General features: G+C 48.1%; 1 protein-coding gene and 1 long non-coding RNA gene across 4 annotated transcripts in view; one reads left to right on the top strand and one right to left on the bottom strand.

Annotated features, from left to right (window-relative positions):
- The first annotated feature begins 97 nt into the window (after positions 1-97).
- Positions 98-2,402, top strand: LOC138113970 (uncharacterized). The gene is made up of 3 exons (XR_011152424.1): positions 98-651; positions 1,147-1,226; positions 1,323-2,402. It is a non-coding gene; the product is annotated as an uncharacterized lncRNA (long non-coding RNA).
- Positions 2,403-6,668: 4,266 nt separating this feature from the next.
- Positions 6,669-16,247, bottom strand: part of C8H1orf21 (chromosome 8 C1orf21 homolog) — a 107,972-nt gene continuing 98,393 nt past the window's right edge. For 2 of the 3 annotated variants that reach the window (XM_069022790.1, XM_069022791.1), the window contains exon 6: positions 6,669-7,656. In XM_069022790.1, coding sequence (XP_068878891.1) covers positions 7,618-7,656 — 39 coding nt within the window. In that variant the 3' untranslated portion in view covers positions 6,669-7,617. Of the gene's footprint in view, positions 7,657-11,712; positions 15,975-16,247 lie in introns of those variants that run through there. The other variant, XM_069022792.1, reaches the window with a different exon arrangement.

Consider the following 16,247-nt stretch of genomic DNA (forward strand, 5'->3'; position numbering starts at 1 on the left):
AAACACCACCTTTTCAGTCTAGAATTGAAACTGGACAGGCTCTCAGCAACCAGATCTCATTGGACTATTTCAACCTCTCTTCTCTATGACTCAGACATTATTATTTTATTATTAACATTTATTTTTAAAATCCAAAATCCAGACCTGTGGCGCTCTATTTCCCCACTCCTTTTCTTACTAAATTGTCTGCCTTTTCCACATTGTCCCCCCTTCCCTGCCCCTAGTCCTGGCCGCTCCCTCTGGTTCTCCTTACTGGTTCCAGTACCCCAACTCTGCCCATGTACAGCCCCTGCGATCTGAGAAAACCCCTGGCTCCCTGCCCACGTGGGCTCTCTGCCTCTGGGGACCGGCTGGACATGATGTGAATAAAAGTTCCTCTGCGGTCGCCATGCAGGGACCCTTCTGCCTCCTTTACCATCACCGTGTTGCGGAGCCCAGCTGGCCGGAGCAGGGGCACGGGGCCGCCCCAAAGGGCTACGGGAAGCGGGAGAGCCGCTCTGCCCAAGCAGCCCCGCTGCGCGCTCTGGGAAGCTTGCGGCTTGCTGAATCAACGCAGGAAACCAAGCACCGCAACACAGACCCTCAAAAGTTCGACTGCTGTACCTGTTTAATTTAGAATGAAAAAGCCAGGTCTCACTTGGGCCTGATGAGGTGAGTCATGGAGGGGCATATCCCTCATCCTTTCTCTATTACGAGCTCTCCTCCACCACCTCTATTCCTATCAATTTTTCCTCTATGGAAGTTAGGATTAAGAAAATTAGGATTAAGATGCAGGAGCCCTAAATTCGTCCTTGTTCAAGTGCTGAGCAGTGTTTATGAAGTAGAAACCCTTGCCAGCCTTGCTAGGGAAGTGCTAAATTTCTTCAGCCTACTGTTCCTTATGTTCTGGGAACATCAGGACTTAGGGACTGGAGTATTTTGGAGCAAAGGCCCTTTCTGCCTCCTTCGAGGCAGAACACTCTGCAAGTGTCCTGCACCCAGTTCAGGGGTTGTCAGAGGTGCTGCCCGTACGGGCAGAGGGATGTGATTGCTTCAAAGGCAAAGACAAAACAGAATTGACAGCCAGGGTGGGCCCTGCCCCTCCATGTATTTCTTTTATAACAAGAAATCAGGACAATTTAAGTGTTTATTTCTGGGTCTGAACAGGTTCCTGACACTCTCACTCCCCAGGGATGCTCCTTGCATGGATGGATGCCTGAAGGACAAGGGAGGCATGGCGGTACCAGGTCCTCACCCCTCCTATTAAAGCCATTTATTAACTTATGCCAGTGGTTGTATTGAGGGCCTGTTACTCATTCGTCACATTTCCATTTTCCATGCAGGTCACCCAAAGGACTTGAGCTGCTCTGACCAAAATTCAGCCTCAGCTGCTGCTCGTGCCATCAGTCACATCGGCCCAAAGCTGCTGTGGCAGGAGTTCCATCTTCTCCCAAAGCACTCCATGAAAAGATGATGTTAATAAACGTTTCCAGCTGGAATGGAGCCTTATAAACCACTGTTTACCTGGGGAAGCTCACCCAGGCTATTAATCCCCAGCACGGGCAAATTCATCTTTCCTAATCCTTTGGTGGAGAGTGCAGTGTGATGCCAGGGCACCAGGGCTGGGACCCCTGCAGAGGCATTTTAGCCAAAATTGTGCCACAAAGCCTGTGTGGTACTCACTGGTACCCAGAGGTACCAGTTTTTGGGGAGCAGTGGGGCCACCCTGGGATGTCTCAGATGCCCCACTGGCTGCCACTCCAAGACAGACCTGATGGCAGCAGTGCAGGGCAGAGAATGAGAAGCAATCCAGAAAACCAGATTCATCCTTAAAAAACCCAACCCAAACCCTACCCCAGCGTTTCTCTGCCCTTCGCCCAGGGCTGCCATCGGTCGGGAATACTGGGCTGAGAAGGAGCCCGCAGATTCTGGGCACAGGCCTTGGCCCAGGGGATGCTCAGGGGTTCAGGAAGGGACACGGAGCAGCAACGTGGGTGAGACAAAGGATGAGCTGAATTTGATGCATTTCAGGTTTTCCGTATGGACCTCTTCTCCTGGCAGGCAGGCTGATGGTTTGAGGTGTGCTTGAGGCTCCCCTCCGCAGCAAAAAGCCATTTCCTCATCATCCTCTGGCCCAGTGCTCCTCGTGATTGAAGAAAATGAGCAAAGAAGGCTTAGAAAGGCCTAAAGGGGGAAAAATCCAGGCAAAAGATGCACAGGTGAGGACAGAAAAGGCATCTCCGCCCGTGCCGGCTCTCTGGCACTTTTATGTAACAGAGCACATGGCTCAGCACGTTCCTTGTGGGCCTGGACACGGGTTCTCTGAGTGCCAGGCTGGAGCATCTCCCTCAGATGATGTCAATCTTCACTGCACTGGCATTACAGCATCATAAAAAATTACAGAGCTGCTATTTTGGGTAGCAGCTCACTCCGAGTCAGTGAATAAATGCAGCTCCATATGACTCACTCCAGGGGATTATTAATAGACACAAAAGCAGAATGCCAAAACCCCAGGAATATGCTCCATTCCCACACGGAGCTTTCTAGCTTCTCACAGCAACTGCTCTTTAGAACTTTTTGTCTCAAATTTTAACTTTTTTAATATCCATATATAAAGAATTAAATATATAAATTTTCCGTTGAACTCACACCTCTAAGGCTTTAGGGGGGACGTTCGGCAAGGATGAAGGATGGTTGCTTCCAGGCTCCATCCGGGATGGCAGAGCAGCAGGGACAAGAAAGGGAGTCATTCCAAGAGGGGAGAATCACAGGCTGCTCTTTTTGCTGCCATGGGTGCCTGTGAGGCTGGTGTTTGAGTTGGTTTTTATGAAGGAGGTTCACAGTCCCACATGTGTTGATGATGAAGATGATGATCCTGAGGAGGATGATGATGGTGACACTCCCATCTTCAGACTCAAAGTGAGCATTTCCCTGGATGTCATGGCTAGATGTGTGCGGCTAAACTGAAAGAAAATAATATGGTTTTTTTTTTTTTTGAAAAGCAAAGACATGAACATCTTTTGAGTTCTACCAACTTTCACATCTTGCAGTCCCCTTAGCTGGGGCTGCCTTCCCTTTGCCACAACAGCACAGTAACAATAACAGGAATTTCACTCGGTGCTTACCCAACTTTTTGGATGTCAGATCTCTGCAACAACAAAGCAAATAAGGTGCCTCTCCAAAGCCATCCCTGCATTTCCTGTCTCCTCTTCCCCGAACACCTACAGAGTTAAATTAAACAGAGAGGGATTTCAGCCTGAAAAAGGAAAGTTGCCCAGCAGTACCAGGACCCAAAGCAGGGTCTTCCAGTGTTCAACTCTCCCAAAAGCATCTTCCATAAAGCCACATTGGCAGGAAGTGCCATAAATCTCTGCTTTCTCAGTGAACACCCTAAAAATTGCCTGTACCACACAGTGACCTTGGTTGAGGTCAAAGCTTTTGATTTTCCAGAGTGCAAGTGCCGTTACTTCCCCCCTGGGCTGGAGCTGCCCCAGATAGGTAAAAGCTTCTTTGGCACAGGGGATGTTGCTCAGACTCCCCAACACCCCACAAAGGATCTGAGTCAGGGCACTAGTTTTATAGTCATGGAATCCCAGAACGGTTTGATTGGGAAGGGACCTTAAAAGTCATCTTGTTCCACCCCTCCTGCCTTGGGCAGGGACACCTTCCACTATCCCAAGTTGCTCCAAGCCCTGTCCAGCCTGGCCTTGGACACTTCCAGGGATCCAGGGGCAGCCACAGCTTCTCTGGGCACCCTTGTGGCAGTGTCCCACCACCAACAGTGGAACTGGAAACCACCCTTTTTGTGCAAAGCCTGTATGACATTTGCTCTTTGACAGACACACACATCACCCAGCCCTTCCTATCCTGAAGGTCTGGTGTGTCAGCCAGGCTGATCTGGAGTTGAGTCATTGCTAACTCCAAAATGGAAGTGACAGAAAATTACTGTTTTACAGACCTGGTAAAACCGAAATAGCTGGGAACAGAATATTTGTCTCCAGGCCGATTTTCGTGTGATGACAGCGATGTCTTTGGAGTTCAAACACGTCTCCCTGGTGCTTCATCGACCCCTTTGCTCCTGCCTTATCATCCAGAGTTTAAATACCTGTTGTGCTCTGGGACCAGTCATCAGCCTGGGTGTTCTTACAGCAACAAAGAAGAACACTGCAAGAAATCCTGGGATGCTGCTGATTTCTCCCCTACAGCCGTGGCAGCACCGGGCACCATCCAGCTGCTGAGGTCAGAACCCACCCGAATGCACACAGGGACGATGGGATAAAGGCGTTTTGGGATGGAGATCTCCCCTCTTGTTAAAGCACTGCTGCTCCTGTTGTGCACAAGGGCAGCGAGAGGTCAGTGAGGCAGCCTGGAGCTGTGTGGCCCATCCATGGCCACAAAGGGCTTGTGGCAGGGGAGGACACAGAGATGGCTCTGCTGGATCCTGGCAGGGAGACCTAATTCAAAAGAACCAAACCTCTCACTGAATGCAAAGGAGGAAACTAATGTTAATTGGGGGATGGAAGGGGCTGGGAGGGGGCACAGGTGAAGTGGAACTCCCAGTAATTAAACATGAGATACAACATGGCCCAAGGCTGGGCCTGGGGTGGGCAGCAGCTCCCCAGTACCGAGGAGGAAAACCAGCACCACTCAAAGGGCTCTGGACAAAGGAGAAAGCACTTCAACAGAAGAAGGTTGACTGCAAAACCTCTTCACCACAATTTTCTCCAAGATCCCAGAATATGATGTGGAGTTTGGGAAATACTGCATCAGCCTCCTCAAGAGAAGTTTGGGCCTCAAATAACTCCCCTGGCACTTCTTTTGAGAGGAACCATGAAATCCCATTTATAGCCAAGCACAGTGTACCAGATAGGAGCAGTTTTCCTCCTCTTCCCACCTTCCTCTTTTCCATGCCACTGAATGTATTTGAGCTGAGCAAAGCAATGGGGAGGTAGGGCTCCAAGGAAAGATGCATTTTCAGCCAGAGTAATCTGCTTATATTATTACAGGCCCTCATCTGCCACATATGTTCAGACTTTTAACAAAATCTCCCAGGGTTTTGCAAAAGTGGAAGAACGACAGCAGGTTCCAAACCTCCTGCACACCCTGGTGCCTCCCAGCCAGCAGCACAACAGCTGACCCAGGCTGTCACAAACATTGCCATCTACAGGTCCAGCAGGAGGCTGTAATTCATCCAGAAGTCTAAAGCACCTGCTGCTGGTTGGAATACGAGCACAGGTAAGATGGGAATTGCTTTTCCTCGCTCACAAAACGTCCACAGAAGCGCAGGTCTCTAGTGCCATCAGCAGCAGCAAGGAAAACATGAAATAAAAGAATTATTAAAACTAAGAGAAGGCTGAAAGAAAGACCATGATGTGTCTAACAGTGTTTGTGTGGGGACATTTACACACAAGATGTTCAGCACCTGGACAAGGAAATGTTTCAGAAGAACAGACCCAACCCCAGCACTTCTGCACAACTGTGAGAGCTTTCCAAAGCACTTTGCAGAGAAGGGTTTGTGAGATCAAGCCCCAGGACTCTTTATTAATTAAAGTATTTTAAATAATTGAAATGTGCAGTCTCTCGACTCTCCCAAGCGTAGTTACCTGCTTGAGAGCTGGCATAAATTATGGAAAAAATCGTATCCAGGAGCAGAGAGACATCACCTTGAAGAATTCATCACAAACCCAACGGCTCCATAGCACTGAGAGATGCCACAGCCCCAGGAAGGGCGATGTGATGGGAGGGAGGCAGAGAAACTTCAGGGAGGTCAGGATACTTGAGAAGGGCTGCCTGCCCACTGCAGCTGCTCAAATGAGTGAGGATTTAGGGAAATCAGAGCTGGCTGGTGGTTTTTGACCATTAATAGGATAAAGCTGAACATGCCATAAAGCAGCCTGACACAGAGCTTTTATAGGGGAAGCTGCTGAAGCTCTGGAGTTGTTTGAATCCTGGAATACAGCAACCACTGGGCTCAGACTGAGGCTGCCAGGGGACCAGGGACTTGTGGAGCCCAGAGATAGCTTCTGCCTTCAGGAAAGAAGCTGCTGCTTGGAAAGCTGCTCCTGTTGGATGGGCTCACACCCAGCCCTGCAGGAATATGAGCAACTCCCAGGTCTGTCCCCACTGCCTCATCCCCTGCCCAAAGGCCAAAGGTAAATCCAGTGCAGGGATGGCAGCAGGATGGAGCTGGGGGTTTCTGGACGTATTCCAGGTACAGCACAGCAGTGATGGGGAATGAAATCTTCTGATGTGGACTGTCCAGCCCAATCAGAGCAAACATTGAGGGAAACCTCTTTAGTCAAGAAATTCAGCAGTAACTTACAGATTTGCAGAGGTCACAGGTGATCTTTGAGGGACTTAGATTCTTTAACGGGATGTGATTTTCAGAAAGCCCAGTGAAAAATGGCCAATATTTGCGTGGAGTGCCCCACTCAAGTGTCAGCCACATCCTAAGAGATGCTGTTAATGCAACCTCAGTCTGGTCCACACCCATCCCACAAATGAAATCAACACAAGGACAGCAAACTACACTGACAAAGCTTCTCCACAGGATGCAGTGCAAACCCTGCCCTCATATGGCATCAAAGCTGGAAGAAATATCTGCAGAGGTAACAATCTTCTTTGAAATAATAAATACAAAAGCTGTATTTTTTTCGTTTTTTTTTTTTTTTTTTAACTCATGACAGCATTTGTTAAAAATATTACATCTGCTTTTGAGAAGGTAATATCCTCTCCATTTAATATGGAAAAATAAACTCTACAGGACACCCAACAGATCCCCCCAGTTGGCACAGAGCTGCTTTAAGAGATCAGATCCACAGGACACATCAAGGTGGAGGAGAGGTTTGGTCTTCCTTGTCCCCAGACTCTTGAAACATCATGTTGTAGGAATGGTAAAAGACAAGAATACATAAAAACAGTAAAATGTTTATTTTCTTAGAAAAAAAGAGATTCAAAATGATTGTGATCACACTCCCATTCGTGCTCAGCAAAGCCAATACTGCAAGCTTAGTCCTTGATTAAGATACCTGTTAAACGAAACTTTTTTCCTCTTAAAATACAAATTCCTGATCCTGTATCACTTCCAGTATTTCAGTGATAACATACTTTTAATGGATAATAGTTTCTCAGCTTCTTCTCAGCTGAGAAACAAGGCCTGCCAGGGCAAAAACATCCCATCTCCAAAGCTTGGAATCACCAGCACTAGCAAGCACTCCGGCCCCGATGCGGACGGACACACAGCTTAGGGGTGTTTCTTAGATGCTTGGATGTTCACTTATGGAAGCTTGGTATAACACTACCTCATCTGATAGAAAACAGGCCAGAAGCCTCAAGAAAATCAACAACGTCTTTTGGATTAACTTTTAAGGATTTGCTGCGTATCTGGACACAGAAAAAAGTGAGAAGTTGCAACAAGTTTTAACTAGCAGCAACAAAAACAGTTCCTTACGAGTCCTTAGCAATATTCCTCATGTGTTCATTAGGAAACACTGTAACTGAATGGAGCATATAATGTGGAAATGGTCTTCTGTTATGGAGTGCTGTTCGCTCGAGCAGACGTCCCGAAGGTTGTATCCAGAAGGCTGGGTTGGATCTATTTACACTGGAGGTGCTCCTGGGGCGAGCGCGGAGCTGGCACTATGTGACGTCCTCCTCCTCTGAACAGTAGTCACGACCCTGCAGGGACAAAGGCCAGGCAGTTGGTACATGGAGACAGCACACAGGAATAAATCCAGGGAATGCTTACTGAGAGCAGTTCTCTAAACCTGCAGGGTTTAAGTTCAGAGCTGGGTAGAAACCTTAGACACAGGGACTTTGCAGGAAACCAGGGTAGAAGACACTTCTCTTTCTGTCACTATTAATCTCATAAACGTTCCCCATATACTAAATTCCAGGGGAGGTCCAACAAACTGATTTACAAACCTGCTTTTATGTAAAGATTCACTTTGATGGACACAGCCCCGAGATTTGTTGTGAAAGGATAATCTCTGAGGCAAAAGCAACAAAGCACGTAATCCTATGAGCAACACAAGGCAGCTGCTGTGAACAAGAATCGCTCATCTGATAACCCCAGCAAGAGTTTAACCACAGAGCAAAAGATACCATTTGTATTGAAATTACGCTTGTACTACGGGGGATTCAGCCTAAGCTTCACAAAACATGGATTTCTTATCAGACCAGTCATGTTATGCCTTTTATCCCATCCCAAACAGGTGTGGAGCAGCATCTCTCTGGGTATTCCCCTTGGGATGGTCTGGAGAAGGCATATCCTGTCCCTCCCTACCCGTTTTTGCAGAGCAGCAAGAAAGGACCTGCTGGGAGCCACTGTCCTTGTCCCCCTGCACAAAACCAGCTGGAGCTCAGCTGTTTGGTACAAGGCACCCAGGGTATCTTGCATCAAACAAGTGCCTCAAATGCAGGACACAAAATCTCAACCTCTGGACTATTTCCCATTGTTCCCGGGTGCTGGGTGTATCACCTGAGCACCTGGAGAAGGAGAGCAGGAAAGACAAAAGTTTAAAAAAACTGAGAGATCAGTGTTCTTAACAGCAGTCAGTTTATCTGGGACACACAGCTGGGCTGCACACCAGGAACAAAGGCTCCAAAATGTCTCTGCAGTGAAAATCCCAGCGCCGATGGTGGCCAGCAGAGCCTGGCTTTGCTGGAGTCCACACCCAGGAATGTGCAGTGCTCTGACAACTCCCTGTGGCCCAGCACCGAGAGCAGAAGGGTTTTCTAAGTACATTAAAATAACCCCCAAGAGACTTATCAGCCTAAATTCTGGCTCAGAAATTAGTGACCCAGAAAGAAAGGAAAAAAAAAAACCAAAACATTTTTTGAGCTGTGACTCAAAAAGAAGGAACACTGAAATTCTTTGCAGTGAAGCACAAATCTGTTGGTTTTCTCCAGGCCAGGGACCACATTTGGACAAATCCAGGAGACTGACCTGGTGGTGACGAAGGCTTTGCCCAAAATGCTTCAGAGCTGTGAAAGGCAGCAGCAGTGACTGAGGGCTGAGCTCAGGACATTTCCAGGACATCCATTTACCTGCTCAAGAGGGAGCACTCCCCACTGGTGGCCATCACTACTATTAAAGCCTCAAGCAGACCCAAATCTGACAGAAGAAAAGCCATTCTGCACTTTTTCCCTCCTACTCTTCCTACCATTCTTCTGCTTCTGGGTTTGCTCCATGGCTGCCAAGTGCATGAGTTCTCAAATGGATGCCAAGGAACTGCTTCAAATCAACATGCTGAGAAAGGCCTGGCAATGGCACGGACGCACCACCTCCCACCAAAGGCCTGAAGGCCACCATGAGCTGGGCTGAGCCTTCCAGACACGTCATTTCCATCTGCACACTGCTGGGGATGGGGACACATCCGTGTCATCCTTTGGGTGACCCAATGAGCCCAGGTGATGCCCAGACTGTGGTGAATCCCCATGGTGCCCGACAGAGCTTTGGTCTAAAGGTTACTCCCCAAATGCATTTTTGTCAGTAATAACAAGGCCAGCATTGCTCAGGAAGATCAGAGAAGGAATAAAGTGCCCTGTTGGCACAGCCTTTCCTGCTGCATCAGAAATCCAAGACAAGGGTTGTGTCCTCGGTGCTCCTTGGGCAGAGGGCTGCCCCTCCCTGCTGGCAGAAGAAAGGCAACTTCGGCCCCAGTCCAGTAAAACACTTTAAAATGTCCATTTTTGACCTGTTGGTTGTTTCAGAGGATGCTTGACAGATGCTGGAGGAGATGATCTCTTGATCACTGAGAGGCTGCTGTGCTTGAGATGGGCAGTTATCCTGGTAGGCCTGGGAAAACCTCATGGGAAATGGTCAGCTAAGAGCCTGCAGAAACCACACTGCTCTAGTGGAAGTGTCCCTGCTCACTGCAGGGGTTGGACCAGGTGACCTTTAAAGGTCCCTTCCAACCCAAACCACTCTCTGATTCTACGATTCCATGATTTCCAGTCAAATCCTGTCCAGGGGAGCAGGCTCCTGCATCCAGAGGAGCCAGAGGTACAGAGCTGGTGGCTACTAACAGGAATGCATGGGCCCATGGATAAGTAAATTGTGGGCTCAGTCCCTGCATAAGCCATTCACTTGAGTTGGACTCTAAGATTCTTGTGAGTCCCTTCCAATTCTGTGATTTCTGAGATTAATGATTTAATGATTGAAAGTGTGAATGAATTATGTTGAGAAAGATGAGAACTGTAGTACATGCCTCCAAGTCCAGCTAATTCCTGAGGAATCCCATCTCCCACCTCTGCAGTTTCAATATCCAACTGTCAGCTTTTGTAGATGTCCACAGAACACTCTGAGTGTTTCTTAATGAGTGTGTGAATTTAAGGTAAATTAAAAAGCAGCCTGATGTTCTTTTCCTGCTGCCTGCACCCAAACCAAAAGGGCATCTCTCCCCTTGCTGCACCTCCCAAGTGCTCCCCTCCTGATGTCCCTCCAGGGGATGCATCATGGCTCATGATATCCTTTTAGGGAATAAAAAGAGAAAGAAAAAAATCCCAGGGAAAAGGCTTTTTCCCCGTTGTGCGGGTGACAGGCCAATAAACAACACTGCCCGGCTCAATGGCCCCTTGTGCAGGAGGACTGGGCCAGGCAGGGGAGGGACAGGAGGGGCAGAGGATGAGGAAGGAGAGGAAGCAGGGGAGGGAGAGAAGGAAGGGGAGGGAGAGGTGGGAGGGGAGGAAGAGGAGGCAGGGGAGGCAGAGGAGGGAGGGGGCCAGGAGCCACAGCAAGCAGCCCTTTCTCCTGCAGGCTGGCGGGGCTGGGGACACAGTGGCCCCTTTGAGGGGCCCGGCTGGGCAGCCCCCGCCCGGCCCCGCGCTGGGAACCCTTTTCATCAGGTTTTGTTTACAGCCCTCGCAGAAAGGATGGGAAGAAAATGCCAGGAGGCGGCACTAAATCATTGTATACTGTGCTAATTTTTGTCCGTTTCTCATTTTGTTAGGGAAAAATCAATGGAGTCATTAAGAGCAATCCACTTTGCTAATGAGTTTCAGCCTAATCATTGTGCCCTCGCATACATTGGGTTGGCAGCCCATTCTCAAGGGCACTCCCTCCATCCTATACAAGGAGCTGCTTTGTGTCCACTCCCAGCTTCCATGCCCAGCGTTACTAACGAGGGATGCAGTGAGTTGCTGCCAGGCATCTCCCCCATGGGTTGGGTATTCTCCCACCACCTCCTGGGGGCTAGGTGAGTGGACGGGTGGAGAAATCCCTGCACCCCGACACAGCGCTGGTGCTCAATACCAAGTGATCTGCTGACCCACAGTGACATCCCCCATGGGGGTGGCAACACCATGTCCCAGGCTCGGGGTACCCACCAGCCCCACATCTTCACAATTTTTAATCTCATTTTTGTCCATGAGTATGTTTGCATTGTGATTGTTTTTTACAAACCATTGTAGCCATGTAGGAGACAGTTTATGATGATGGGACTGGTGATGGTTTTCCTCTGGTACAGCTGCCCAGGATTGCTTTACCATGGTCCCTTTTGAACCACAAAGCCAGAGGTGCTTCTCTTGTGGGGTTACAATCCCCAGATATAATCCCAGGAATTGCTCGTCAGTTGTTCCATTACCCCTCAGCCTTTTTCCTACAGAGAGACGTTGCCTATACACTCTGCCACAGCCCTCAGTAATAACATATACTTCAAGGAGATAATTGCTCCAGATCACTGTACGGCTCCGTGGAGGATTCAGAGACATTTTTCCCATCATTTTCCAGGACAGCCACCATCAAGATGTGTGTGCTAGCAAGCACTAAATGGGTAAATTTTCCACAGTCAATGCTTCATACGTTATAGCTTTTAATTTTTATTTCTATTTATTTCATGCAAGCCCTGGTGGGACAGGGCCCCTTCAAGGCAATGGACTTGAGCCTGCAGGGCTGTGCCCAGGATCAACTCTGCTCTGAGCCCGTGCAATTCATGGAATCCCAGAACAGTTTGGGCGGGAAGAAACTTCAAAGCCCATCCCGTTCCACCGCCTTCCACTAGCCCAGGTTGCTCCAAGCCCCATCCAACCTGGCCTTGGACACTTCAGGGATCCAGGGGCAGCCACAGCTTCTCTGGGCACCCTTTGCCAGGGCCTCCCCACCCTCACAGTCATGAATTTCTTCCCAATATCCCATCCAACCCTCTGGCAGTGGGAAGCCACTCCCCCTTATCAAATGGTACTCCAGGCTCTTGTCCCAAGTCCCTCTCCAGCAATAGGTCTATGTCCTTCCTGTGCTGGGATTTCTTTTCAAGGAGTAACGTACAATTTGCATGGAGCCCTGTGGAATCACGGTCCAAATAAATCTGCGATGTAGAAAGAAGATAAAAACAACCAAAGGCTTGAGAAAACCTCAGGAGAGACGTGTTAATTCTTCACTGTGTGTTTCACAGCAAATCTTTTTGAGTCCAAATGACTAAATTAGTCCTTGATCTATTAGACTGGAGAGAACCCAGGTCATTCACTTACTTGCCTGAATACCAACACAAATGGCCTGGTACCAGGACATGTTTCTATCTTCTTAATCAGAGCCAATAGTTCAAAACCAGATTTATCCCACCATGGGAGTGCAGTGACTGTCCCAATCCTGGCTGCAGCCAGTAGAGCCCACTTCTCCTCTGCTGGGCACAGCAGATCTCAGATTTATCCAGCAGCTGCACGGTTTCCTTTAGGAGGACTGTTCAGTCTCTGATTCCTTCTCTGATTTCCAAAGCCATATTTCTGTCTTTTTCTGCCTTCATCTCTCAGGTCAAGAAAATCACTTGTACTCCTGACCCACATCTTTCTAATTTACTCCAGGGAATGCTCTCCTCGAGCTTAATTGCTGCTATTACCTGTTGCTCATCCTCCAGTGGAATATGTTTCTGTAATTTCAGGCTAATTTTCAATAAATGATGATAAGACTGACAGCAGATGAGCTGCCTCCTTCCCACTGCCAGTCTCTGCTCCATTTCCCCCTGAACTCTGGAACACAAGTGCTTTTTGTCTCCCAAAGCAAAGCCTGTGACTCCACTCACAATAACCTCAGCCAGCAGGAAGCCCCAAAAAGACTCACTGCAGCCACTGGCAGATGTTGGGCACTTTTCTGAGCCTGCTCTGCCACCGCTCAGGGCCTCGTGTTGCTCACAGGTCCTTGGTCTTCCCCTTTGCTCTCTCTCCATGGTCTGCCACAGGTCAGAAAGTGTTTGGACAACACTTTTAGGCATGTGGTGGGATTCTCGGGGCTGTCCTGTGAGTTGGACTCCATGGTCCTTGTGGGTCTCTGCCAGCTCAGGATATTCTATGATATTTCAAATAACTACAAGCTTCTTGTGCTGTCAACTGCTCAGCTCTCTCCAGCTGCTCCCAGTCTCCCATCTAACCTGTAACTCTGGCTTCTCATCAGGTCTGGGAGTATTTTTACCTCAGACTCTGGTGTTTCTTAAAGGACTGGGTTGACTCCAGCAGAACCAATATCTAAGCCCATGTTCAAGGCTGACTTTCACATTCTCAGTCAGTCCTACCCCAACCCTCATCCCAGTGTTTCTGCCTTCCAGCAAACCCTATGAATGGCACTACCACCATCACAGGCAGTTCTGTACACGCCAGTTCAGCTCCAGCTCTCAGAGCAGGGACAGACAGACTCACTCAGAGACAGAGTAGATGTCCCCCTCTGAACGACTCACAGTGTTTTGACACTGAATTTTGGTAGACAGAAGCTCCATGCTTCATGACATTCTGTTTTTTACCTTTGGGTGACATTTGCAGGAGGCAGTGGGAGCTTTGTAGGAGCAGCCAGGAACGCACTGCTGGGGGCAGGACTTCCAGAGAAACTCTCCAGACTGTTCCAGTAAGGCTTTTTTTGATCTCCAGGACTCATGAATACTTCCTGTTTGCAGCTGATGAAACAACAGCCCGTGTTCTTTCCATTTCACACTTTGGCTGCAGGAGTTTTATTTCAGCTGCCCTCCCTGTCCATGTGATGGCTGTGCCAGGTCCAAGCACCCATGTAATGTTCCTGCCTAACGCTCACACGTCAGAGCTGTTGTTACTCACCTGGGGCTGGTGACCCAGCACCCCTGGGGATCTCAGTGGAGCTGAGGGTGTTTTGCTCCTGACTGCAGTTCCTGCAGCACAGCCCACGGAGCAGCATCTCCATCACAAATCCAACAGCCGTGGTTACACAGGAGCACCACAACGTTTGGGACCTCACCTGCCACAGGCAACATCCCCCACACATCCGCAAACTTTTCCAGCTGCCACTGGTGAGCCGCTCACTGATAAAATTCCTCTAAATGTTTGACTGCTGTCCTCCATCTCTCTGGAGAACCAACTGAAAATGCTATTTAGGGATCAGACAAAACCCCTCATATTTTCCAATCTTTTTGGCATTGGTGGCAACACCTAGAAAAAAAAAAGTGTTGCGGGCAAAGATGAATTTAAAAGCCCAAAACTTCTCTTATGAAGACTATTTCCTCAGGCACAGGAGGTCCTCAGGGAACACAAATCCCATGTTCAGCTGCACATTAACTCCTGCCAATCCCATCAGCTGTCAGCAGCTTGGTCTCTTTGACAGATAAACCGTGGATTTCCTCTAAACAGACAATCTCCTGATGCCAAAGATAAATTATCCCCAAGATAAATTATCCCCAAGATAAATTAGCCCTGGAGATCACCTGGGAACATCTCCAAGCTGATGCAAACAGCTCCAAACAGAGGAGACAGGGTCAGCTGCACCTCAGCGTGGCAGCTGGGGAATGAGGGGTGTTAGCGCCCTGCCACAAACCTTGGGAACAAAAATTAACCAAAATTCATAATTAGATACAGCCTGATGGTGATGTCTGGTCTGTAGATAAGATACATCTCTGGAAAATCCATTTCACTGGAGATTCTGTGCTCAACATTGTGGAAGGTGATGATGTCCAGGAAAAGCATCTGAATATTCATAGGGTGAATGCATTTATTCAAAGGAGAGGTAGCTGTATTATGGATATTTAGAAATTCTACTTTTAAATGCATTAGGTTACATAAAATCTTACCCCTGTGAAATACTGGGTACAGAAATATTCTTCTCAGGAATCTATGAACTCCTCCTCACTTTTCCCCTTTATGTCTTTTTTTGCTTTCCTAATTTTTTATTTTTTTTAAGAGGAAAGTAACAAAAGTAGTGTTACTCGGGACAAGTAAGAGATGCACCCACTATAGCAATGTGACTCCTAAGACCAGGAGTGCTGACAAAAACAGCAGAAATTCAGAGTCATGCGAGTAAAACTTTCCCTTCTACTCTGCAATCCAACATGACAACAGAATAGAATAGAATAGAATAGAATAGAATAGAACAGAACAGAACAGAACAGAACAGAAGAACAGACTACAACAGAATAGACTAGACTAGAATAGTCTAGTTTTCAGCTGGGGGGACCTACAATGATCAACAGCCCTGAGCACTTCAGGGCTGACCAGAAATTACTGTGTGTTGTTAAGGGCATTGTCCACATGTCTCCTGAACACTGGGGCATCCACCAGCTCTCTGGGAAGCCTGTTCCAGTGTCTGATTTCCCTCTCCATAAAGGAATGTTTCCTCATATCCAGTCTGAAATTGGGAGTACAAATTAGTGTACTACAACTAAGGAAGCCAATATTTAATATGAAGTATTAAACAAGACACATGACTCCAAAATAGGCTGTGTAAAGAGTAAATGGGTGTGTGAATATCAACCCCCCCAGCTCCCTCAGCTACTCCTGGCATGAGCTGTGTCCCACAAAAACGCCAAGGGTGTTAATTTAAAAGGTTTCTGAAACACACAAAAGCTGCTCTCAGGACAGCTGAGATATGCAAAGAATTACTCATCCTCTTCTTCGAAATATCTCCAACACCACTATTTCACTGGCACAGCCCTGGAGCAAGGTTATCCACACTTACAGCCACACCATCCCTTGGAGCCAGTGGCTACTTTGAGGAGATTCAGCATGAAATTCCCGGGGTATCCCAGATATTATCAGCATTAAGATTCCAGCTGTCTCCCACAGAGATGAGATGAAAGATCAAATCAGCAATGACATAAAATCCCCCTTTGCTCTTCACCTTTATCCAGGAGGTATACCCTGAACATCTGAGTTAATCTGCCATTAATCCCAGACTGGTGACATTCCCACAATACAAAGGATTCTCTCAGCACCTCCTGCGAACTCTTTGCCTTCCTGGTCTTTGCACTTGAACTATCTAACCAAGGAGCAGGAAGAGAGATCTTGGGCCAGACCCCTCCGAATCACGGAGAACACGGAGAGCT

This window comes from Aphelocoma coerulescens, chromosome 8 (assembly GCF_041296385.1).
Source record: "Aphelocoma coerulescens isolate FSJ_1873_10779 chromosome 8, UR_Acoe_1.0, whole genome shotgun sequence".
Taxonomy (NCBI): Eukaryota; Metazoa; Chordata; class Aves; order Passeriformes; family Corvidae; genus Aphelocoma; species Aphelocoma coerulescens.